This window comes from Syngnathus floridae, chromosome 2 (genome assembly GCF_059516105.1).
Source record: "Syngnathus floridae isolate MCC-2025c chromosome 2, RoL_Sflo_1.0, whole genome shotgun sequence".
NCBI classification, from domain to species: domain Eukaryota; kingdom Metazoa; phylum Chordata; class Actinopteri; order Syngnathiformes; family Syngnathidae; genus Syngnathus; species Syngnathus floridae.
Window position 1 is genome coordinate 24763127 of NC_142414.1, and position 25191 is coordinate 24788317.

The 25191-nt window shown below is 41.8% G+C and overlaps 2 protein-coding genes across 3 annotated transcripts; one reads left to right on the plus strand and one right to left on the minus strand.

Annotated features, from left to right (window-relative positions):
* Positions 1-250: 250 nt before the first annotated feature.
* On the plus strand, positions 251-7814 carry zmynd12 (zinc finger, MYND-type containing 12). Of its 2 annotated transcripts, XM_088368836.1 has the most exons (8): positions 255-551; positions 2854-2983; positions 3160-3331; positions 3405-3574; positions 3656-3778; positions 3854-3947; positions 5207-5352; positions 7173-7814. In XM_088368836.1, the coding sequence occupies exons 1-8, from the start codon at positions 412-414 to the stop codon at positions 7293-7295; spliced, it is 1098 nt and encodes a 365-aa protein (XP_088224962.1). In that variant the 5' UTR covers positions 255-411; the 3' UTR covers positions 7296-7814. The 2 variants fall into 2 exon arrangements, with proteins under 2 accessions (XP_088224961.1, XP_088224962.1); XM_088368835.1 differs by having other exon boundaries at positions 251-551; positions 3405-3778.
* Positions 7815-8173: 359 nt separating this feature from the next.
* rimkla (ribosomal modification protein rimK like family member A) lies at positions 8174-24775 on the minus strand. The gene is made up of 5 exons (XM_088368834.1): positions 24064-24775; positions 17381-17611; positions 16060-16146; positions 14378-14581; positions 8174-12536 (listed from the first exon to the last, which is right to left on the minus strand). The coding sequence occupies exons 1-5, from the start codon at positions 24224-24226 to the stop codon at positions 12034-12036; spliced, it is 1188 nt and encodes a 395-aa protein (XP_088224960.1). The 5' UTR covers positions 24227-24775; the 3' UTR covers positions 8174-12033.
* Positions 24776-25191: the final 416 nt, after the last annotated feature.

The window sequence follows — 25191 nt, forward strand, 5'->3', positions numbered from 1 at the left end:
TAGTTGGAGTAGTCGAAGATACATTTTGTTGTAATTGAAGAAAATAGTACAAGGAAAAACAGTAGTCTCTAATAGAGAAAGAATACAAAAGTAGGAGTAGTTGGCAGAACCTAATCAGGCAAACCAGTGGCCCAAGTGTGTGGAGGAGTGTTGATCGTTACCATGACGACCTCAGACAACGCGCCCAATGGTGACCTATTCAAACACACAACAAAGAACACGCGTAATGTTATGACGTCACACGAGTGAGAGCGTAGTGGATTCATTGAAGCAGTAAAAAACTGCATCCTACAAATACGAAACAATACCAATAAGTTTTTGTTTCCTGAATTCATTTTGGATAATAACATTTGAACACGGGGGTCCTGTAATTATCGGCGTGCGCCCGTGTATTTGGGTCCTGAATGAATAATGGAGTCCAGAGCGCAAGACGTTCTACCATCGACCGAAATCATCCCCTTGGCTTTGCCTAAAGGAACCGAAAAGTTGTGTGAACTGTGTCAAAAAAGAGCTTACTTACAATGCGGCAGGTGTCGAGTCACCTATTACTGGTAAGAGAAACAACCATCCGAACATCATCACAAGCATTACGCGCAGTTGTGTATAATGCGACACTTGAGTTACAAGTATCAGTATACTTAGTAACAATAACTGGTTAAAGTCACTTTGCAGAATACTACAGAGCAATTTTTGTTTCTGACATCTGATGTACTTTAATATCAAAAGTTATTTTCTGACATTACACTTGAATAGAAATAAAATCTTGTTTTTATAATACTTTACTTGTATCTGTATTTAATTAGTTTATTTAAGTGTCATAGTTTAAGACGGTATTATTCAGTTCTGTGTTTGTAGCTTAAGCTTCATATGCTGGTCATGCATGCACCAAAGTAAAAGTAAACATTCTAGTTGGGAAATTTAGTGAGGTACAAGTTGACCTTTCTGGAAATACAAATAACGAATGGCAAATACGTGCAAATTGTAAATAGGTTGCAGCAACGTGTTCCATGACAAATTCAGAAGGCACATAAGGGCTGTGACCGCTAGGTTGCAGTGTTGCTCACGTGGAGGCTATAACATCACTTGATAGTTGTTGCCAGAATGAAAATGAACTTGGAACATTTTTTGTTATTCATGTGACTTCTTGCCTCTCTGAGCTTTATGTTACTTTATGTTTATTCAGCTTAGCTGAATATATTACTTGAAATCAAGTCCTTATAGTATAATTTGCTCGATGATTCAATGGATGGATGAATTGCATCATATTTTTCAAGGTTTACTGAGAAACTCAATAGGCCCCGTTTAACGTTGCCCCACCCCTGTTGTCGTTGCCAGATGTGATGATGCCCTCCAGCGCATCCTTAAACTTTCAATAAGCAAAAGTGCTCCCACTGAGTACTTGTGTACAAGTACAGAATGGGCACCTGAGTGCCACTAACAACTTGTCTTTGCTGTGCTCACGACTGTAATGGGTCAAAGCCAGAGGTCATCCATTTCCATCCATTTTCACCACCATTTATCCTGTTCAGGGTTGCTGGGGTGCTGCGGCACCCTGAATTGGTCGCCAGCCAGTTGCAAGGCACACAGCGAAACAAACAACCAGTCACACCCACATGTCAGATTTTGTGTATTTGTGCAGCCATGACAAATAAAGATGATTCTTCATGTGTCTGCGTGCACACAGTTTGGTGAGGTCCCCACTCTCAACCACACGCCGTGGTGAAATGCTTTATAGTCAAGCATTGTTTTTATATTTAGCCAGAAAATGACAGATCAGCTGCAATTACTTTTCCATTTGTGCCTCGGGCTTGTCAGTATCCCAAACCTTTGGTCTTTACAACTTTGAAAAATTCTCTAAAATTTCATACCTAGTCAGTGGAAGTACCAGAGATGGATGACATCTGCACAGTCTTGAGTCCTGTCAGCAAATGCTGCATTTGCAAACATAGTATTCAATTTTGACCAGAACTGTTATGAATTATCCATATTTCCTGTAGAGATAGTTTGTTGTGGTGTAGAACTGTGCTGCTGCATCTTGACGTTTCTCATAGTTTGATTACCAAAGGTGAACTCCTCATTGATGCAGAAATTTTCCACAATTATATATTTAAGTTATATTTCAAGTGTCCTCCTCTAGAGTTACTTTTGGATGCGACGTGGCCAAAGTATTTTGCCTGCTGCCATCTTCTCCTGTCTCCAGCACAGAAACCGCAGTCCCATGTGCTCCTTGAGTGGAAAGGAACACAAGACGCCAAAACCCAGTTGCAGCAGCCTGAAGAAAATTACAGCAGCCGTTGGGCAAAAGCATGCAATTTAGTATGATGATACATCCGAAAATGAATCAGTGACTCACACCTAGGGATCCTTGCAAAGCCTGTGCGCAAATAGTTAGGACTTCTATCAGGAATGAATCAAACAATCAGGATAATGTTCTGTTAACAGCTGTCAATTTTTGTACATACCGTTGGGTCAGGCGTTCACTTGCATGTCACGGGGTCTAAATATTTGTTCATTACATCGAGAAATAGGGTGTGTAAAGTGTACTGTAATTTACTTTTTAAATATTTTTAAAACCCTGAAAATTGTGTGTGTGTGTGGGGGGGGGGGGGGGGGGGGATTCTCCATTAAATGAACACAGCCGTGATCAAGTTGGTATCAGTAAATTTGAAGAGTTAAGGTGCCGATGTTCCGAGTGCACAAATCACAAATCATTGACACCTCGTCGATCACATCTTCCAGTTCTGATCTGCAATCTCTCCGGTTGTGGTTTCTAAAAACAACCACAAACTACAAATAACCCCTTGAACAAGTTGTTGTCAAACACTAACCTGCGATTCTTCCTTCACCTGCCAGCGATGCAGACCACCAGCAATCTGACTGGATAGGTATCCACAAGAGGATTTGTCAGTTGCTCATTCCCATTCGCACCCCATCGCTTTTTAGTATGCAACGAGCTGGCCGCATTGAAAATCTACTCAAAACGGTGAGGCCATAACATGCACCTAGAAATGAGATCTGATGCCGAGTAAAAATATTACATCCCTAGGCCATGAAAGATAGCACTCCCTGCCAGAAATTAGTTTCCTGCTTTTCCCTACGGACTGCTGTAAAAGCAACATAGAACACGCAAAATGAATTTGAATTGTAACTCTTGCGCAGAAAGAGCTGATAGAGATTTGCCGGTTGGTGGCAGAGAGCAAGCTCTCTGAGGGGAAGCACCAAGAGGCTGTGCCTGCCGCCCAGGCCTGCCTGCGCTGTTCAACCGACGTGTATGGACCCAACACGGTCCAGCTGGTGCCGGCTTACCTGCTGTTGGCTGATGCTAATATGGGTGAGGAACGCTGCCCCCAACTCGTCTGATCACTTGTGCGCCACATTGATATTTGTGTGATTGTGTCTTGCAGGCATGAATAATCTGGCCCTGGTGGCGGAGCTGCTGTCCCAGGCGGAGTGGGCGGTTTTGAAGAGCCCCGAATGTGGCTATGCGGTTCACCACCGACTGCACAGGAGCATGGGCTGCCTCCACACGGCTACGGGTCACTTTGAGGCAGCTCTTTTTCACTTTGCCAACGACGTGCGTGTCGTCACGAGTAAACTCTGTCGATGCGTACTTTCAACATTTTCACATGAGGCTTTCTGTCGAATATATTTTCAGATATATTTTGCTAGTGAGGAGTACGGTCTGGATAGCACTGTGATATGTGGAGCTTACTTCCTCATGGCTGCTGTGTTTGTCAAACTGGGGGAACTGGCTATTGTTCATTCCTTGTACACAGAGGTGAGGCATATAAGCCAGCAGTGATGCTGTTACCAGTGTGATCAAATTCTGTTCGATTGCAATATTTTTCCTTAGGTGGCAGAAACCTGGCACTCCCACCTGGCCAAACTCCTGCAGAGTCACATCCAAAATATGCAGAAGAACCCTGACATGCTGGAGCCCTCCTTTGGTGTGTCAAGATAACATCGAAATACTCACATCTTGTCCAGTAGTATCTTTACTTTCGCCCTCTGAAACAGGAAATCGACACTTTCTAGTGGATAAGATTTTTTAAGTCCAATTTTTCCTCTAACTGCCATCCTACACTAATACCAGATATCGACAAGTCAATATTAAACATTACAAACTAATCTGGCTATCTCACAGACTCAACAATGAAAATCAGCAGGACCGCTTGGACATCCCACAGCTGTATTGTCACTCGATGATAGACAAAGTTCACATGGGTCAGTCCTGACAAGCTCGAGGCTGAAACATAACGTCAGACGGAAACACCCAAAGAAAATTACTTCAAAAGAGCTATCGAATTTTATTAATAGAGGGCAGCATGGTGGTCAAATAGTTAGCAAGTCTTGGGCTTTCTTTCGCATCCCCAGAACATGCACTGCAGGCTCATTGAAGACTTTAATTGTTCATATAGTATTTGAATGTGAGTGTGTTGTCTATATGTGCCCTACAATCTAGTAGCGACCAGTCCAGGGTGTCAACCGCCTCTCATCCAAAGTCAACTGGGATTGGCTCCAGTGTGGTTTTGAATGGATTGTGTAGATGAAACTGCTCTGTATTAAATATAAAATCCATATATTTAAGAAATAAAAGCATCTTGCAATGTTACTATGTGATGCAAAAAGGCTAAAAACACATATTACTTCACTTGTTGTTGAGAACACTTCAAATTGGAACCATGCATAATTAATCAAATTGGCCATATGACGTCACAATAGCGACACTCCTCGTGATAAAACAGCTTCATTGATGTATCACTGAAAAAGAAGGTCAACAGGGCTAAATTTAGCTGAGCTGTATTGCTGTGCAACCGGAAGGCTAAATCTCAGCTTTACAGCACGCATGGTAGGAGATCGCCGCTGACACATCTTTGGCTGTGCGGCATCCGCACTACTAGCCTCTATCGCAGCTGCTGCCCTACATATGACACTAAGCTTGTTAGCTGTCATGCAATTTGCCTGTGGATGCTTCACACCAGAGCAGGATTTCCTAAACAGTTCCCCCCCGAAATACGTTTCCTATTTCCCAATTGTACATGTTATCGGTGGTGGGGAAGGCTTCTAAATTATTTCTGTTGTCTGATGACTCGTCCAGGGCCCAAAGCTTGAATGGTCTCCAGCGCAACTACAAATCTAATGGTGCCATTGTACAGTCATGTTGTGCAACAATGCTAAAGAGTGTCTTTTATCGCCCTTTAACTAGATGAAGGTCAGAAAGTGGAAGTGGACAAGATGCTCAGGTCCATTTTAGCCTTTGAGCAGGACGAAACCCGGAAGGAACCCGGTATTGAGGCTCTGGTGGCCCACGCCCTGGCCATGCTCTCCTTCCTGGGTGGGGATGCAGTCAAGGTGAGTGACCTGCCAAGAGTAGCAGGAATCAGTATACCACTAACACCATGACACAGTGCCCTATTTACCTCCAGGCGTACTTCTTCCGTTCGTCGGCTGTCTCCGTGCGAGATTATCTGTGATTGTTAAAGCTTTAAAGATGAAGCAGGGATTTACTGGTAGCTCCACTGAGTCATGCAGACTGGGTTATACGAAAACAAGCCGGATATCTGTGCTTAGATACAGCTCATTTGTTGATTTTATATTATTTTCATCGTTCTGGGAAAGTTGCTTGCCTATAATACTGTAATTTATTTCACAGGCCATTACACATACGTTTATTTGCAAGTTGAATGAATTAAAGAAAATGACCTTACTTGAATTTGAGAAAGTCCTAACATTTCATAAAAAATATATATGTGCCAAGATCATGTGAATTTCTTTTCTAAAATTGATTGATTTTTTATTATTTTCATCATTCTGGTAAAGTTGTTTGCCTATAATATTGTAACTTATTTCACAGGCCATTACACATACATTTATTTGCAAGTTAAATGAGTTAAAGACCTAACCTTACATGAATTTGAGAAAGTCCTAGCATTTCATAAAATAGATATATATGTGCCAAGATCATGTGAATTTCTTTTCTAAAATTCAACAGCCAAAATTTAACTTCGCCACAATATTGTAATTTGTTGAAATCAGATTAGCTTTTGTATTGGCTTCCATGGTACTGTGGAAGTGTAGCGATTTAAGGGAATCCAGTGAATCAAGACGGAAATTGTTCGTCCGCTCAATGAGGCCGTCAATTGATCTCAGCATATGTTGGAAGTCTCCCTGCCGGACAGCTGACTTTGACACCTTAGTAAACTTCATCTACATCTCTAATTTCCATTAAGCTTAAGTAGTGTCTGGCACAGATACACACTAGGATAGATGCCAGCTGCACGTATACAACACCAATGTTTGTTTGTTGGCTATTACACACTTTGGTTTAGTGCACTTAACTGAGAATTTAGGGTGCTTTAAAGGTATTATATTTAAGCATAAACATTTTGTTTTGTTCTTAGCAGACATCAATGCGAACTGGATTACTCCTTAGCCCAAATGTGAGGACAATACAGTACTTTAATCGTTCCATTGTTTTTTCACTTTCCTCAAGCTACCCAAAACTTGCTCATACTTCAAATTTCAGCTCATAACACAAAACAAGCATACCTAGTCGGGCAATATGGGGAAAAAAAGTTAGTTAATACCTTCTAGTGTCCCTTACTGCTCATCCGCACTGATCTACTTTGGAAAAACAGAGAGGCTGCTGTGCTATAATGACCACTGTCCTTCTTTTGGGTGATGACAACTTTCGTCCAAGTGGAACTTGGGACGCTATGGTCACATCTTGCCTCTGTTTGTCTGTTTGCGGGCTGTGGTGCAGGAGCTGTCATTTGAAAAGTACAGTCTAGTGAAAACTGATGAGAATTAAGTTCCATTTACTTTTTTAAATCAATCTATCTCTTGCTTCTTCCTGCTCTCCATCCGTCCGTCTGTCCATCTGTCCATCCATCCAGTTCTCTGTGTGTTGTGTGACATAAAATATACACAACAATGTACATTACATTTCTCATTGGGAGATTGTAATTTGTATCACACATCCTGTACATAAATAAAGAAGTCATAGTAAATAAATAGCTCAGCAGGTTGTGGCGTCCAGAAGGAAAAACGTGGGCTGAGTAAAGTCAGATTGTAGTTATTATAAATCTGCTTTCCTTTTCTATAGTGTGACGCTGTTGCTGCTTGTCTTTGTGATTCTGCTGTGTGCATGTGTATGCATGTGTGTGTGACAGGCACTGGAATTTGGACGAATGGCACTGGAAGCGAGTCAGCTGATTCAGAATCATGATCTGACAGAACCCATCCGGGCCCTGCTGCAGCTGCTGGGTAAAGACCCACAGCTGACTTCCGTCTGACCTCTACACAAGGGGTGATCAAAAGATGGCCCGAGGGTCACAAGTGATCCACTCTGTTCTTTAATCCAGCCCAATAAGAACTGATATTGTCAAGAGTCCCGATATATTTGTTCAATGTCTGGTTTGGTGTTTTACCTCCCCAAACTAGTTCATTAATGTTTACCGTTTATTTTCACACATAGTACAATATGTGTCTTAAAATAAATGTTTCCTTCTTTTTATACCATTTCAATGCTCTGTGCTAACAAGTGTGTGTAACAAGTGGTTGCATGAATGATTAAATTTTTTACATGGTTCTATTGTCTACATAAAGTTATTTTATAAAGAGTCATCTGTATTGTATTTGTGTTGCTCGCCTTTGGCCTTTTGCATGTGTCCTTGAAATTGTTGCCCACCCTATCATTATGAGGTAACCATCCCTTTTTAGGACCATCATTGTCTTTCCTCACTGTTCGTTCAACATACACATAATTTTTAGCATGCAGCCAGAAGTTTTGATTAAAAGCATATAGTACAGTATACATTTGGACCTGGTTTTGAATAAATTTATTTTTCGGCTCTCATCACACTAATGGACCACACTTTCAGAGAACCGGCCATATTGTAACAGCCAAATATGTACAGTGCTTACTAGTATGAAGCTGTATTATAAGTTCAAAAGAAAACCTATTTTGCTGGGTGAAATTGGCAAGTTTCAATCATGACTGATTCAAAAGTGATTTGACTCATCTACTTTTTACTTATAATATATGGTGAGACTAAAAATATGTTCCAAATATGTGATATTGAAATAAAAGGTGTAAAGTTACTTCACTACATAGTTTCAAAATATTTGTGTTTTAACGGTAAGTAAAGTGAAAGTACAAGGGAAACACATCTTTTGGTTCTGAATAATGACTTGTCTTTATTTTCATCTGAAAAAAAAAAATGAAAAAGCAAGAGGGAATTATTTACACCATTTGGAACATTTGTGAACAACCTTCGGGAACCTTTTGTTGAACACTTTCAGAATGATGGACAGAAAGTAACGATGAGGGATTTTGCTTCACATTTCGTACCAGTGTAGCACTTTCCAACATCAAATGACCTTTATCTTATCTTACTAAGTCAGTTTTTCTAGACGCTACACACCAACACAGAGCTCCAGCCTGTCACGAAAGCATAAACATTGCATTGTTGTAAAGCAAAAAGTTAAACTCCAGACGGCTTTTGATTCGTTCCAATTACTTACATGTAATCATCCTGCCACTATGTACTCTTATTAGTACTTCATTATACAGCATGTTTTTGGCATTCGGATTTATTGGAGGAGGCAATAAAACAACAAATTTCTTCATATTCCCTTTTTTATTTTCTCTTTTCTTGTGTGTTTCTGCCAAATACACATAAGCATCTGTTGGCATGGAATAGTTAACCTCGTACTCTGCAATACATAGACCGTGTCCTGACCGTACCCTAAATGATTCACAAACTGGCCACATTTTGAGTTCCAATCAAGTTCTATTTATCTGCTGGAACTGACAAGAACATGTCTGTAAGAGACATTAGAAAGACCTTACGCATAAAAATGTTTTCTAATTTAACAGTTTTTAACATTTGGAAACATTCATTGCATTGATGCTTGTGAGTCAGCAATGCTTTGCACCATTCTAAATGAACCTGATCATGTGTAGAATAATTTAAAGCAGTGGTAGGGAAAATACAGCCAGTGCGGCCTGCTACTCAATTAAAAAGAAAACATCTGAGCCCCCCCCAAAAAATGATCAACAAAATTAAATCTAATTTATTTAAAATTTGCACGGGCAACAATTTGACCAATTGGAACAAATCCTAATTTGTCAATCTTACTCAAATAAGTGCTAGTTAGAAGTAGATATCCACAGGTGGCTCCATACCCATTAAGGGTGAGTCACGGTACAGAAAAATGTTTCGAGATTATGAGCAGCGCGCCATAAGTTATTCTGCGTATTACGTGGGATGTAATACTCACACGACACATTCAACGTGCATCTCAAATCGGTGTAGGCCTTTCTATGAGAAAAGACATCATTTTGACAGGAGTGTGTCTTATTACTTGGGGTGTGACGGTACACGTGTTTGCATTCTGTACTCCTCTGTCCCCCCCCGTAGAACTTAATCACAAGGGCAGGACTTTACTAAAAAGAGATCCATGCAAAGATATCAGTAAATCTTTTTCTGTAATTGCCATATTGAAATTTGCTTTCATTTTTGTTCATCCTCAATTTCTCATAAGGTTTTAAAAATGAAATACTAGTATATGCTTTCAAAGTAAATTTTTCAACTATACGTTGTCTTTATTGCTTGTATGGGATTTAAAAGATGCCTTTTGCTCATGTCCAGCATTCAACAAAATAACGATGAACTTGAGCCAGCCCATGAATCATTTTCCCATTATGATGATATGGTGATATGGTTTGCAGACTTGTCGATAAAGGCTGTGATAACATTGATGTAAACAATGTGGAATGATATAGGCAACATTACAAATCCAAATCAAGAGGACGACAAGTAGAGAGAGTAGTATGTGTTCTGACACTGCCGATGTGACTTCATGGATGATGTCACAGTAGAGTGTGTGTGTGTGTGTGTGTGTGTGTGTGTGTGTGTGTGTGTGTGTGTGTGTGTGTGTGTGTGTGTGTGTGTGTGCGTGAGAGAGAGAGAGAGAGAGAGAGAGATGCACTGAAAGCAGCCAGCTTCTGCTTTTCCTGATGTCTCGCGAGATGTCTCGTTCTTACCTTTGGCTACACTCAACACACTTCCGCCCACGAAAAAAAGGGAAAAAAAAAATCAGGCTTCACAGCGATTTCATTTTTCGTTCTGTTTTTACACATTAATTAGCGCACACAAACCATTTGTCTTTAAAAATAGCATAAACTAGGAATAAAACAATGAGCAATACAGAAGTAGCAAGGGGAAAAAGTCCATGTATCAACCACATCTTATGAAACTTTTTCCGCTTTGTTGCCTGTGTTCTGTTTTTGTGTCATGCTTTTTAGATATGTCTGGTATTTGAAGGTTAGATCCAGGCTGCTTCCCTGAGTTATCAACAAAACACACAATGTCACCACCAAGGGCTACGTTAGTGGAACAAAGTCAAAAATCGATCATCGCTGGGGACAGCTGCCTGGATGACAGCAATATGCTATTGAAATCCCTGAAATCGTCCTACAAGATTGAAAAGTATATGCTATTTTGTGTTTGTTGCATACGATGCATTTTGTAAATTACAAAAAAAAAAGGATATTGAAATTGACAGTTTTTCCAACAACAGCAATGACCACAAAGGGTAACATTTACCAAAGCACAAAAGAGGGAAAACCAGCAGGTGTGAGAGGTGCAGCATCCTGCTTGATATGTGTTGTATTTTTTATCTACGTGTCATTCTGTGGCAGTGACAGGTCACTTTTTTGAGGTATATTTTCTCTTCAACGGACAATAACGGAAAACAAATGAATCTGTTCGTCGTAAAGTGCTAGACGTGAGGGAATTTTTTTCAAACTCGGCAGACGGCTGCTGCTGGCATGGCTAATTAAAGACACCACGCAAAAACAAAGCTCTGCAAATGTTTTCCGACTTGCAACAGGCAAGAGGACTTCAAGTATTCCTTGAAGCGACTTGGACATAAGCGTTAAATGCTTATTGCGTCTTGGGCTTTACATACCATGTGAATAGCTCTTAAGTCCACTTGCAACTTTTTGTGTCTGCATTCGATTTTGTGTTAAATCGAACACGAGTGGAAAATAAGCTTGGCGCGAAGTTGTCATCTACGGAGCCCCAGACATGACATAGGGCGGCCTTCTATTTTGGCCACAGTAGATATAACGTGTTCAGAAAATGTTCATTTGGAGACAAAAATTTTTTTATTTAGTTTCAGGGCACAGCAAGGCCATCTCTGCTGGCTCAAACACTACTAGAGGATCAGACCTACACTGCTCCCAATACTGTATGTATAGTATAGACATTTTTTGCCCAATCAGATTTTAGCCTCTGTGTGCTGCCATGTCAACCTTATCCGCCTTTAGAATCTATACTTCTCGCTGATATAACTCGAATTATATTAGCAAAGAGACTGTTTCTTGAACTGATTACATTTCAATTGTGTCTCACAGGACCACTTAACTGGCCCACAGTAATGTTAGCATTTTTCCGTCCTCTGACTGGTTCGTCACACCAAACTTTGACCTGCAAATCATGTATGCAGCCATTTGCACACATGCAATACATTTAATAACCAGCAACCCTTGTTTGCTTTTAATTCTTAAAAATATTTTGTCATATAATTACGCAAATGAATGCAGCATGTTGTTGCTAAAATTTATATTTTTTTCGTCTTTTTATCTACCCATGTCATGTCTAGGTCGCTGTACCTTTTCACCACAAAACACTTGGAAAAACTAGAGTCTAAATTCCACCATATCTAATGCGCATCGAAGAAGGAACACCCCCGTAAAACCTGCAGGGCTTAGGTGAACCCAAACGCTAAGCCCATTGGGGTGTTATAACCAAGCGGAAGCAGAGAGAATACTTGAATTAGCCCTTAGGACTGACGGGGAGTCAGGGGAGCAGCCTCAGATCTTTTGGAGGGAGTTAGTATGAGGATGAATTTCTGTTTGGATTCAACCCCATGTGTTAAGAAAAGGAATGTGTATGTGTGTGTGTGTCCGTGTGTGTGTTTCCGTGTGTGTGTGTGTGCTGGTGCGTAGAGGCGGCTCGCATCTCACTCAGTTAATAGCTTGATCTCATTAGCGAGCAGCGTGTTGAAGTTGTAGGTCGGGTCGGGGAGGACCGAGCCAGAGGCTTGACAGGGGGGCGACTGGGAGGGCTCGGCCAGCTCAGGGTCGCTCTCACTGGAAGTGGAGCCCACGCTCATGTTGCACACGGCCTCGGGCAAGGAGCCCCCAACGGCGGGCACAGGGCACACCTCGGGCTCGCTGCTGGTCTCGCTGGTGCTCGACACCACCGACAGCAGAGACATCTTGCGGGTGAGGCGGTTGGGGAGCATGGAGAGGGCGTAGTCGGCGACGATGCCCGCCACGTCCATGCCGCACGCCTGGTCGAAGGCGATGAAGCCCACGTTGGCGTTGGCCTCGCACACCACAAAGGAGCCGTTGCTGAGCTGCAGGAGGTCGATGCCGCATACGTCCATGCCCAGGATGTTTGATACCTCGGTGGCCAGCTGCTTGCCCTGCTCGCTGAGTGGACACATCATCCCCACGCCACCTTGATGACAGCAAACACACATTGTTGACTTCATTCGTGAGGTGCTCAATAAAAACGGCTATGCATGAATAAGTTTAGTAAAAGTCACCCAGGAACAAATTAATTTAAATTTCACTGGAACCGATAAAATCTTTCCCATCAAATTGAAAGTCAACGAGAATTTATTTTTTTAATATTAAGATTCCACTGTGTACACTACACCATGAGACAAGAGGATTGATAAAAAGGATATTTAGGCTCATTTAGAACTTCAATTTAATGTCACTAAATCCGATACACTACAGTCAACAAAATGCCTTACATAAACAATAATCATCTGATGATGAATGCCCCAAATATGCCACAGTGCATTAGGACTGGACTCAAAACTCCCCTCGCTCTGACAGTGGAAATAGCTAGGAGCGAGTTAGCCAGCATCTTGTGGGTAGATTCAAGATAGCCTTGTTGATCTGCCAGTGCTTCCGAATAAACATGTTATCGAGCAGATGTATCGTCACGCTTGGTACAAAAATTAAAAAAACGGTACAACTATTTTCTTATTTTCTTGATGATTAGAGCTGGTTGGTAAATACTAATTAGATCCAGCACTGATGCAGTCACTGAAAAAAGAAAAAAAACAATTCATCTCAACATTCACCAAGCTGCAACAATTGTCAGAAGGGCAGTGACCTCATAGTACATTTATATACATATAATGAGAAGAAAAAAAAAAAAGTGCTGTGTGAACAGTTAATTTTTACGATTAATTCAAATAAAATTGCGAGGAGTGACTTTTGCGACCCCTTTTTAAAAAAGTGATGAGTTCAATTCACGCTAAATAAGAGACCACATGAAATATTTTGATATTCTTTTCCATACGTAAAGATTTCATTTGAAGGCCATATGTACATAGTGCCCACCTCTTCCAGAACTACATTACAATTTAGGATCCCAAGAGAACCCAGTGCATTAGAAGCGTAGCCACATTTCATATCTGCTAAGGAAATACCAGAATCAAAAACAGTGCATTGCTAACTTTTGTTGTTGGCCCTACTAATAGGAGATGAGCATGCATGTCGGATTGTTTTCCTGGAGAACATTCAGCGTAGCAGCACATCTCCGGCAAAGGCACAACATCGAACCGTCAACGCATGAATTGTCTTCAATCTCTCCTGCTTGACTTCAGCTGTTTTTCTAGTTTGGGGAGCACTACAATTCAGGCTGATGAGGTGGATTTGTGGCATGAGGAGAAGTCATTATCACAGAATGCCTCAAGCACCAGTAAGCCGTGATGCTTCAAACTCCTACACTTGAGGTTGAAGGCCACTCCAAACCACTGAGTGTTGCTTTGTGTACGAGAACCATCACCTCGGTCTTGGATGCGTTGATTCTCATTATAGCAGCTGTCCCGGTCACAAGTCCATGAAGTGGACAGCGCTACATCAGACAACTGACATGGATGAGATTCTCAGAACTTGAAATGAATGCACAGAACCAATAATAAGACACAAGTCTGGCCATGAGCTCTGATGGTCCAGTAAAAGCAGGTCTGACGCTGACTCTGGAATGCCTCCCGCTGGGCTTTGAACTTGTTGGGCAAACATCCAAATATCCTCATGCACCCAGGGGTTGCTATTAAACTGCTCTAGTCTTTCATGACCGCGAGTGATTTTGCATTGTCCTTTCTGAATCCAAGATTTGACTCTTCACTCACTTCCGCAACACTTGGAAACAGACTTTAACCAGTGGTGGTAGAGTGGGTGGTCCCAAAGGAAACTTGAGGTACTGCATGTGAATCTCAAATCCTTTTACAAGAATGAATAGCAGCTGGACTAATTGGGAAGCGTGATTTGAATGCCTACCTAGGGAGCAGTTGCTCTGCATACGTCCGTCGGTGGAGCAGCGCAGCATGGAGCCGATGACCCGCCCGCCTACCAGGACCACACGTACGTCACGGCCATGTGACTCTTTGACATACTCCTGAAACAAGTAGGGAGTGTCATGGCGGATCAAGTGGCACAGGTCTGTCAGGTGGTGTTTGTCTCGTGCCAAGAACACAGCCTTGCCTGGAGAGGGGAAAGAAAAGACGACAAGGTGCAATGACATTTTTTATTAAGCATAAATAAACATTTGGTATTGCGACACAAGTGATTAGACTTTTGAGGAACTTGAATGGTGGTGATATTTCTTCTTCAAACTCTTTTCGCTAAATTTGTTGACCAAGCCTTTTGCCAGTTCCCCTTCTTTAAAACCTGGTTAGGGTGCTTTTCTTAGGGGACAAACAAATGCTTCTCACTGAGGCAAGAAAAAGTCCGTTTTAATTAGCACTTCTTCGTGCCAGGGCCTCTGACCCACCATCTGAAAGCAGGAACAAATCATGTGCGTGTGCATGCATGTGTACATGGTGTCTAAGTGTCAATCCAAATACGATGACAAGGCACTCCTCGGCTAGCACAACTCACAGCGAAAGGCATGATGGTGCACTTTGCGTGTAGGAAACAAGCAAGAAATCACAACCATGCTTGAGGGTGAACTTCTGCCTGTCAAGCAGGAAGAATTTCGACAGACTGAAGAACGATGAGCAAATATTCGTCAGCATTGTATGGGACATGTGGTTAAAGAGGCCCTTGAAAAATTGAAGCACAAAGCAGAAATCTCTCTCTTTCTTTTACTAGCTTGCTTTTATATTGCTCTTTAAAAAAAATTGGGAAGCTCCACTTTGCTGAGGTGTGCCATCACCTCATCTCCCCTCAAAACATTTTGGCTAAATGCTCTTGTCATTAGCACATACATTTGAAGCATGTTTATGCCTGCCGTGGAATGTACTATGCTATTTATTTTACGATGAAATATGTATTTCCATTGAGGAAAGTGGCTGTTAGATTGAATAAGCGAACGCACTAATACGATTTTCATTCTGTTTTGCATCCTGTGGTACGTATCACAAGAAACTGGGGAGCGGCCCAATAGCATTAATTATATGACAAATACGCGGTGTGTGCGTGCGTGCGTGCGTGTGTGCGTGCGTGCATATTGCTCATGCACATTTTATGTCCTACTTAATTATGTTATGCAAGGTGCAACGACCACATTCAAACAATTTTTGTTTTTCCAGTATAGAGACGTAAGTCCAGCTATCGTCAACAGTCAACCAGAGGGGAAGGACAACAAATGCAACAAAAAGAAAAAGTTGGGATTCTAAACTTCTGACTAACGGTTGTTCAGTCTAACAATACACCACAACGGCCGGCTTGTCCAGCCACTGCCCATTGTTGTTGCACACAATGTCAGTCAAGTTTCAATAACTATACTAAATGCCAAAGGGGTCAGCAGACCTTCAAAACATACATACATACATAGCAAACTTTGTCCCCCAACCGCCTCGTTGGGTAAATTAAGGAAAATTGTATACCGGTAAACCAAGCAGAAATAAGAGGGACACTTCTGTTCCATCTTTGTTGGAGCATCTACTCATCCCAGGCTGAAGTTAGCTACCTTTGTTGAACAAGCTGATTAAAGCGAGGCATCAAGCAATCAGTCTTACCTCGGTGTCCACGTGCGTTCTTCACCACCACTGGGTAGCCCAGCGGCTCGGCTTCATCAATCATCTTTCGGAAGTTGTCATGTCCACCTGAGAAAGACCCACATGCAGGTAAACGCACAAGCGCCGCGGGATTAAACGAAAATGTAATGTGTTAAAAGGAGCCTTCTTTGATTGTGAAGACGCGGGGGGGATGGTGGGTACATGTCGCCATGACAACAAAACTGACTCAAAACGGCAATGTCGTGCCGCTGCAAGATGAATAAGATTGGATGTGAGCAGTTGATGGAGCAAGCAAAAACAGCTTTTAGTTCATATGCTCCTGTTGTAAGGCTAAAATGAGTCAAGACAAAACGTGTTAAGAACATTAGGAATATAAGTATAATGATAAATATGACTGAACATAGTAGAGACCCAGTGTATAATTCTCTCCTTGTTTTCACATGGCTGACTGCTCAAATCTGGCATCCATTGAAGGGAACAGATGTGATCCACTTGGTCACATGTTTTTTTCCAGACTCACTGATTCACATGCTTTCCACCAGAGAGACGAAGCGCGAGAGAGGGAGTAAGCAGGGAGAACACGAGGAGGGGAGGAGCGAGGGGAGGCTTATTTTGTTTCGAAAAGTCATGAGCGAACATGGGGTCAGGCAGCAGGACTGTTGCATAAGCTCTGTATCCACTCTGCATGGATTGCCTGGACTACACCGAAGAGAGACCGATGGAATGCAGGCCAAACATCACCCTCGTTCTCTCACTCTCTTCCGGCTTCAATCAGTGTTGTGCTCTTGTAATTTTTTTTAATCCAAGGAATTGTGGGACTCGTGCTGTTGGCTTCGTTTTACCCCCCCGCCCCTTATAAATGAATGTAATGTAAAAAATATTAAGAAAGCACGATTCTGTCTGATATAAGCGCTCATTCATTCCAGTGTTGTATTTTGATTTAATTTTCTTTTTCATCTTTAACATTTTTTCATATTTATTGTGTTTTGTCTAGTTTTGGGCTTCTAACATTTCAAATTTACCCCTGTAAACCTTGGATGTTGTTTTTCTCACAACTTTGTCATATAATTTGTACTATTATGATTTTATTTACATGCAATTTTATATTTTTTCCACATAAAATATGAACTTTATTCTTTAAAAATGTCTTTTTTCTTTTTACATTGCAACCGTAGGGATACAAGTGCTCTCTATTTTGAGAAACATTTAGGCTTATTGTTTTGGGGGGTACTTTGTGTGAAAAGTTCAAGAAGCACTGGCCTTGGGGATAGAAGAAGGTCTCTCTTGCGAGCTCCCGTTTCAAAACTCGTGTTGTGCTTACCGTAGGAGAAGGTGTCAGGCAGAGGTATGCCGTGGCCAGCCAGCTCTTGAAAGGTCCAGAACTTGTTGACACAGTTGAGTATGGCCTGAGGACGGTTGATCAGCCGACAGCCCATCTTCTCCAGGTGGCGCAGAACGGTGATGTCGCTGTCGGACTGCACCCATGGCGTGGGCACCCGCACCACCACCACCTGTGGATACGATGTCACTGTTTCCTGGTCCACTTGCAGGCCTGCAGGGTAAGAGATGAGCTATAGTCATTTGATGGGAAAAAAAAAATCTGCGTGCATTTTTACAAGTGAAGCTCAGCACTTGAGGTTCTGCCAGTGTGGTTCAGGCCATGGAAGCACAGACATCAGTCAACATCTGCTTTGGCTTCTCTTAAACTTGCCACGTTTAAGACAGAGAGAGACAGAGAGACAGAGACAGAGAGTCGTGTATGGGGCGGGTGAAGTATTGCGGAAGCCATCACCTCCTGGTGGAAAATGTGACCTTTTTTTCTGGCAGAAGCAGTATGTGAACACTCCACAGTCCTCCCCGTCACACAACTCTAGCTGCCAGTTGGCAGGCTTAAGGACAAAGAAGCGACACTCAATTACAAGGCTGGCAGTCTTAAGCTGTTTGGAGCCGGCCGTGGCTGATGATATGATTAGCGACAGGCTGTCCTTCATCATCATCTATCCTGTTGTGCTGCCGGATCCTCTGCTTGTGGGGGCAGAAAGTTTTTGAGTGAAGTCCTGACGCGTGTCGGTATGTTTCCATTTGTTCGTTCAGGTCGGCCAAAGCATTCAGAGATTCAAACTGACCGTCTGGCCTAACAAGAGAGCTGGTTAACTGTGACAGCCACACAGTGGACGCAAACTCTATTGTGTTACACATCACACGTCGGACTATGAAAAAAATGTAGGCATGCACTAGGGGTGACTATTTGGGTTGGTGTCAACAAAGAAATCCCACATAATGGGGGCTCTTTTCAGTGATGGTAGTGAATGAATTTAGAAGAATAGAAGGAACCACAGACGGACAGATGTTAGGTGAGGGAATATGATGTGACATAACAGATGGGGTGACACTCGACTAGGTGATAAGAGTCATTAGCCAAAAAAAAAATAAAATCTGAATGGCTTGGAAGGAATTCCACAACATTCTGAAACTCCTCTGAAGGAAGGAATCACCATCTTAATAAAATGATAATAAAAATACTGAAAATAATAAAAGATATGCAGATAACTCATTTGAAGAATTTTACTTAAAACTTCTGTTGATTAAGTTTCTCATCTCTCCAATTTTGTAAGTGTCTGTTATGTTATTCACTTCAGTAATTTTATTGTATATTAGTTTTATGATTTATCAAGGTTGACTTCTTTGTACACTGGTATAACAAATTAATAATTTAAGAAAGGCTTCCTGTATGGTTAACAGATGTTTCATGATTGTGTCAGCTTAATGTACAAAAGGGAAGTGAGTTCCTTCAGATAAAACTTACAGGAGGCCTTCTGCGGACAAATTCTGCAGGGGCAACAGAGGCTGCTACTATCTTGACATGGTCCTTGTATTTTTTTATTTTATAGTTTGCCATTTACATCTGCATTTATCATATTTATTAGTCATGTACAGTTGCCATATGCGCTCTCATTCTAAGTACTCTATGGACAATGGTACTTTTGTTTATTGGATACGATTATGGAATTCTAGGGTGCTGCTACTATCTACTTTGTTTTTGTAACTGTCGTTTACCCATTGTGGGACTGTGTGCACAGTCAGTGTATTGAGAGTAATAGGAAGGCAGTAGCCAGGAAAAGTCAAGGATGTCTTGAGGTCCTAATACACGGGAGGGGACTAGTGTTGCATGTGAAAGTGTGTGTAAGCCATAAAAACAGCGCACCCGTCTCCCCCCCCCCGCCCTCCTTCACAAAATCTCTGTACACAAGCAAAAGGATTCATGGTCGACTCTATTCAATATGCTCACACACTGCTCCGATTGTACTGGCACACACAGAGCAATGCGGGTAGTGCTACAGTGGGAAGTGTAGAGAGGTGGTATCATGGTGTCGGACAGACACCGTTCTGTGTTTACTGTGCTTTTCATCATTTACAGTGTCGAGACCATGTAGGCATTGATTAAGTCTTATTGTTATTATTCATGTGAGGGATCATTTGAACAGCAATGGGTGCTATGTGATTACTGGAAAACATTTGATGGATTCATACATGTAATGGTCAACCAACTTTGATAACTCTAAAATTATGTTGTGCTTTTAGTAATGGGAATGTTTTATTTTATTGATATGTTGATGTGGTCCACAGGACTGCATTGAAATGTTGTTCCATTTGCAACATAACAAGCACTCTGCGCATTCCATTGCAATACTCCAAATACCCACAAAGCCCTCCCGCTACCTTTCCCTTTCATTCTGTTGGATTGTGGGAGACAAAAGTGGACACTGTTTTTCCAAGAAAGCCAACACATACTATATACTGCCTACTTTTAAAGTCTGCACAGGTTCACTCTTTTAACAGTGCAGTACAACCATCAGTAAGTCTCTGTGTAGAAAAGACAAAAAATATAAATCATATGCATTGTCGTTATGTTTTGAATACACGGTACTTTGTACACAAGCTAATATGACAAGTTCGGATTGCTATTAAATGGACTTTTATGCAAAAATGTGCAGATTGCAGAACTTCCAACTTGCCAGATCTTATGAATCCTCAAACATCCCAATGCTGTGATGCAGATGGGATGTCTTATGAAAAAGCCAACAACTCTGGTTGCAGCTTTCAATAAATGACTTGCAGACAGTGACAAGGTCTTGCTTCATGCTGTGTTGCATGTCATTTGTTGTGCACTCCTGGTTTGTACTTAATATCCATCACTGTTGGGTATTTCTTAATGAAACAGAGTGCTGCGGTGGAGTAAAGTCAGTCAAAATGTGCGTAAGAGCGCATCAAAGGTTGAGTAATTAAAAATAATAATAATAATAATAATTTCTTAGTCAAAACATACAAATGCTGAATCAAATGTTCAAACACAGTTTCATTGTGGTTTAGCTCTTGTTTGAATTTCAAACTTAACAGTAATGTGGAGAGTAGAATCAGTTCCTACAACTTAAATCATAAAACAAGCATATCACTAATGTGAAGTGTAAAAACACCGGACAATAACATTGAAACGTGTCAACACACATAGCAGACAACCATGAGACAGCAAATTGAGGAGAGCTATTACGTATATTATTGGTCATGTTTGGGATATTTTACATTTCACGTGTTCAAATTCAGAGAGCCCTGCTAATTAACAAACACATGGTGGCAAAAACATAGTTGCCAGTCTGATTCAGGCCTATTGCGTGACACTTAATACAGCAGGTATGTGACAGGGGGCTTCTGATCAGAAGAGAAACAAAATGATCTTCACGAAACAAAACCGTTGCGTGTTGGTTGGTGTTAATACTCATTCCAGTCTGTCATTTGACGACATAAGGGTGATGCATTTGTCATCAATTCCTCGCAGGACCTATCCTCGAATGGCCCTGTAAACAAATCACGAGATGTGAAATGCCTCTCGCACTGTTGAATACTGGGTTTGTCTGCGTTTGACTTCAGGAAGATCATTCATCACCAAAAAGGTGATACTTTAAGTACATGTGCATTTTCATGAGCCCTCCTGGCATTAAATTTAAATGATTCATAGGCAAAGTGAAATTGAAAATGTGGCCAATGAGAGATAAAACCTTGAGTGTTATCAGTGACTGCATTGTGACCAAACCTAAACGGATACCAAGTTTTAGCAGATTAGGATGGGTTGAATTGTGGAAAGCAGTACAGGGGCTTGTTGCTTGATTAATTTACATTATAAACAACTTAAAAAATATATATTGCGCTCGGAAATAGTTTTGCCAAGGGAGTAATTCAGTGTAGAACCGCCACTGATTGTTTGTAAACTACAACCCCAAAAGGTGGAAGACAAACTTCTGATTTGTTCAGCTTTCAAAACAATATTTCCTATAGAAAATCAGGTTCCAGATTAAACTGTTCCCAGGTAGGTCTTTTATTACTTAACTGTATAGGAAATGTTTCAATCAATTCTCTGCTGCCTGGCAAGCGTAATAATAAGGAGGCCACTGTATTATTTCATTAAATCATAAAGTAAAACTCTCATACAGGTGTTAAAATAAACAAACAAAACACTGGAATGCTGTAAAACTTTTAAACACTCACTATTACACTTTCCATTTCCATTTTTACCATTGCAAACAAGTATACAGAAGCATTTGTGTCTCGTAGCTAGCCAGACTTTGGCTAAACATGGAGCACATATTTTGTAGACCTATTTTGACCGTGTTCTGTTCAATATCTTGTCCTAAGTGTCAGTCTGTGACAGGCGGCAGACACCAATAATGTGTTAATTGAGACACATTCACAATCCTCATTCAGTGACACTAAGTCCACTTTGCACTGTGCTGATGAATTCCGTTCGACTCTATTGGTTGGGATTCTAGTGTCACCATCACATGATAGAGCACAATTAAGTCAGGGCTCAGAAATGTGGTTTCATAATACAACGGACACATGCATTTGGATCAAAGTCATCCGGATTTTGAAATCCAGTTATATTTTTGCTGTCTGGGATCACATGATTCATTTTGAGTTTATTCCATTTGCTCAAAGCAACTTGCATAATATCAGCCTGCTACAAATGCAAACGTTGTAACATTACAGATCCAGGAAATGAGTGCTATAAATTTGACTTAATATCACACTAAAATCTACGTATGGTGTTTTAAAAAAATGGCCATCATGGGGTCGCTGAATGTATGTTGGAGCAACAAAAAGCACAGAAAATACAACTACATCATTTCAATATCTTTTTAGCAGCAAGGTCAAATCTGCCGCACAAAAACAACAAAAAGCAAAAATACATTCAATGCGCTTCAAATTCGAGCTTAAAATTCAAACCTTGAAAAAAAATAGTAATTGAGGTGCTTTGCATGCCCCAACTAAATCACTTCTTATTAAATTCCTACTTTAACAGTATGAAGTCCTCTATAATTTTAACTGTATGCCTTAAAAGTCAGTTCAATCTAATCTGATTTCAGAATCCATATTTGGTGTTGAACAACACATTTTCAAGAATCGAGCCAATCCATTAGACAAAACCCATTCAGATTACCTTTGAAGAAAGGGGACCTAAATACCACGGTTTTTAACAGGCCCAAAGAACAACAATTTGTTATGAATTACTGTTCGCAGACTCTGTTTGAAAATCACTGTTCTATAAGGATGGATGGATGGATGGATGGATGGATGGATGGATGGATGGATGGATGGATGGATGGATGGATGGATGGATGGATGGATGGATGGATGGATGGATGGATGGATGGATGGGAGGGAGGGAGGGAGGGAGGGATGGGAGGGAGGGATGGGAGGGAGGGAGGGAGGGAGGGAGGGAGGGAGGGATGGATGGATGCTTCAGTCAGCTGTGGTCATGGAGGGCAAAGAATCTTGTTTCTGTCCCTTCTCCCAACACAACCATAAAGCACTGTGAATTTCAACAACACGGCGCACTGCAAAATTACACTTCACTCTGATTTGATTAATAAAGGCCTTTGTTCCGAGTCGTGGCCAGAAGAAACCTTATTAACTACACCCAGTATCCCCTTGGTGACGAGGTGCAGGGAAAAGTAGGTTAGGCGGTCACAGATTTGCTTTCATTCCGCTTCCTTGCTAGCAGGCATACAAGGCAAGCCTGTGAAGCCCCCCCAACAGACAACACCCGTCAGTGGCGGAGCTACGTGCTGGTCAAGGGTGGCCAAGGCCACCTCTTGGCACTCTCTAGCTACCCCCACATTTTGGGAAGATACCTGTGAACTGTCTGTCATTTTCACATGGATGCAGTATTTTTAGACTCGTTGATACTATCCCAATTAATTGAAAGTAACTGCATATCGAAAGAGTAAAGTTACATTGTACAATTGATCTGAATACAAACTTTGATAGAATCTGCTTTAAGAAAAGAGCATTTAATTCTGGCATTCAACCTCAACCAGAATCTTACTTTCACACAATTGCAAACACACCAGATGGCTGAGAAGTCATTGAGGTGTCATTTCTTTAAGAAAAGAACATTTAATTCTGGCGGTTAACCTCAACCAGAATCTTACTTTCACACAATACCAAACAAACCAGATTGCTGAGAAGTCATTGGTTATGAGACCACCCCAGTGCCACATCAGTAGCTTGAATAAAAAGTCTACCAACTGGTTGTACCAACCACTAAAATTGGTCAACACAAAAAAAAAACCGTGCGACTGGAAAACAATTTTAAGAATATATTTTCAATGTGTGAAAGTTGTTTCGTGTTCCCGCATAGACATTTGTTGCTGCATGTGCAAGATTCTGTGTATGTGTGCAGTATATCTCATTAAACCGTGTATGATGAATGATGGCCTCTTGGTTACTGAAAGGGTTACATGAATTCAAATGACGTATGTGTGTGAATATGGACACCCCTAGATGAGGTTTTGCTTCATCCTCCTGGCCACCCCTGTGAAATTTTTCTGGCTACGCCCCTGACAACTGTTAGCTATTAGCATCGAGCAGAGTCTGAAGTAACGCTTGAAACAATCACAACTGAATAGTATTGTTTGTGCAACAATGCTGTGTTTTAATTGCACTTACCCAGCTGTCCCTCGCTGATGGTAAGGACAATCTGATCCATGAGAAGGGAACGGAATTCCACATCCTCCTCCACGCAACGCTCCTTCAATGCCCGGAGGATCTGAATTTGGGGGTATTCCTGGCTGATACGTCGGTCGGTCACAAACCAAAGACGGGAGCACATTACGGAAGGCTCGTGATCTCCCCCCCACCCCAAATAAAAGTAAGTCCAAAAGAGCTGTGCTGGTGGGGAGGGAGGAGGGTAAGGGACGCCGGGGGTTGGGCAGCTGTGAAAAATAGCACCGGGATGCTCACACAATGGAGAGCTGGCGCGAGTAGCCACCACTAGCCAGCTAGGACGAAGACTCTATATCACCTTTGTTTCCCTTCATTTGCAGCCATTCAGCAAGGCCGAGATTGCAATTACTGTCCACATAAACTTGTCCTTAAAACTGAGCGACGGCCTTGTGGCACGGAAAACGCTTACCACACGATATCTTCCGGAGCCTAAACCGAGCGGTTAAATTGATGGCACATTCGACGGATACCCCTTCCGAGCTAATCCCTGTTTTCGGCGGGCTGCTATCCACACTATACTGGTGCTGAAAGGTGCACGCCGCGAAACTGTAGCGTAGGCAACCCCGACAGCTCGATGTATACAACTCCGCTCCCCCTCGTGCAGGGATGGTCCCAAAATAAAAATGATGGGGAGGCTGTCAACCAATCACAAGCTGCAGGAGTCGGCGTCCTTGGTTAACAGTACGCGAAAAGTGTGGGCGTGGTGATGCTATTAGGACCAATGAGATGGGGTAGCGTCACAAGAAGGCCGAGCCGAGTTGAGGGCGCGCAGCGTTAAGGCGTCAATCAGTGCGGGAAGACTCCGGCGGGCGCTCCTCCTCCAAAACCGGTTCAGACTAGACTTTGCGGCCAGGCCAGGATTTGCTGAAAGAATCGACGACATCTCCGGGCAGGACATCAAAAACAACGTTAACATGATGCGCGTTTGTCTAGGGTGTTGTCGGAAATGTGTCAAGCCAAGAACTTTACACAATGTTTTATTCTGAAAGCATTTGCATGCAAATGAGTGGGAAGAAAAAAAACAGGAGTGGGAAGGAAAAAAAACAGGCGTACGAGCTTTGTTTCTTCTGT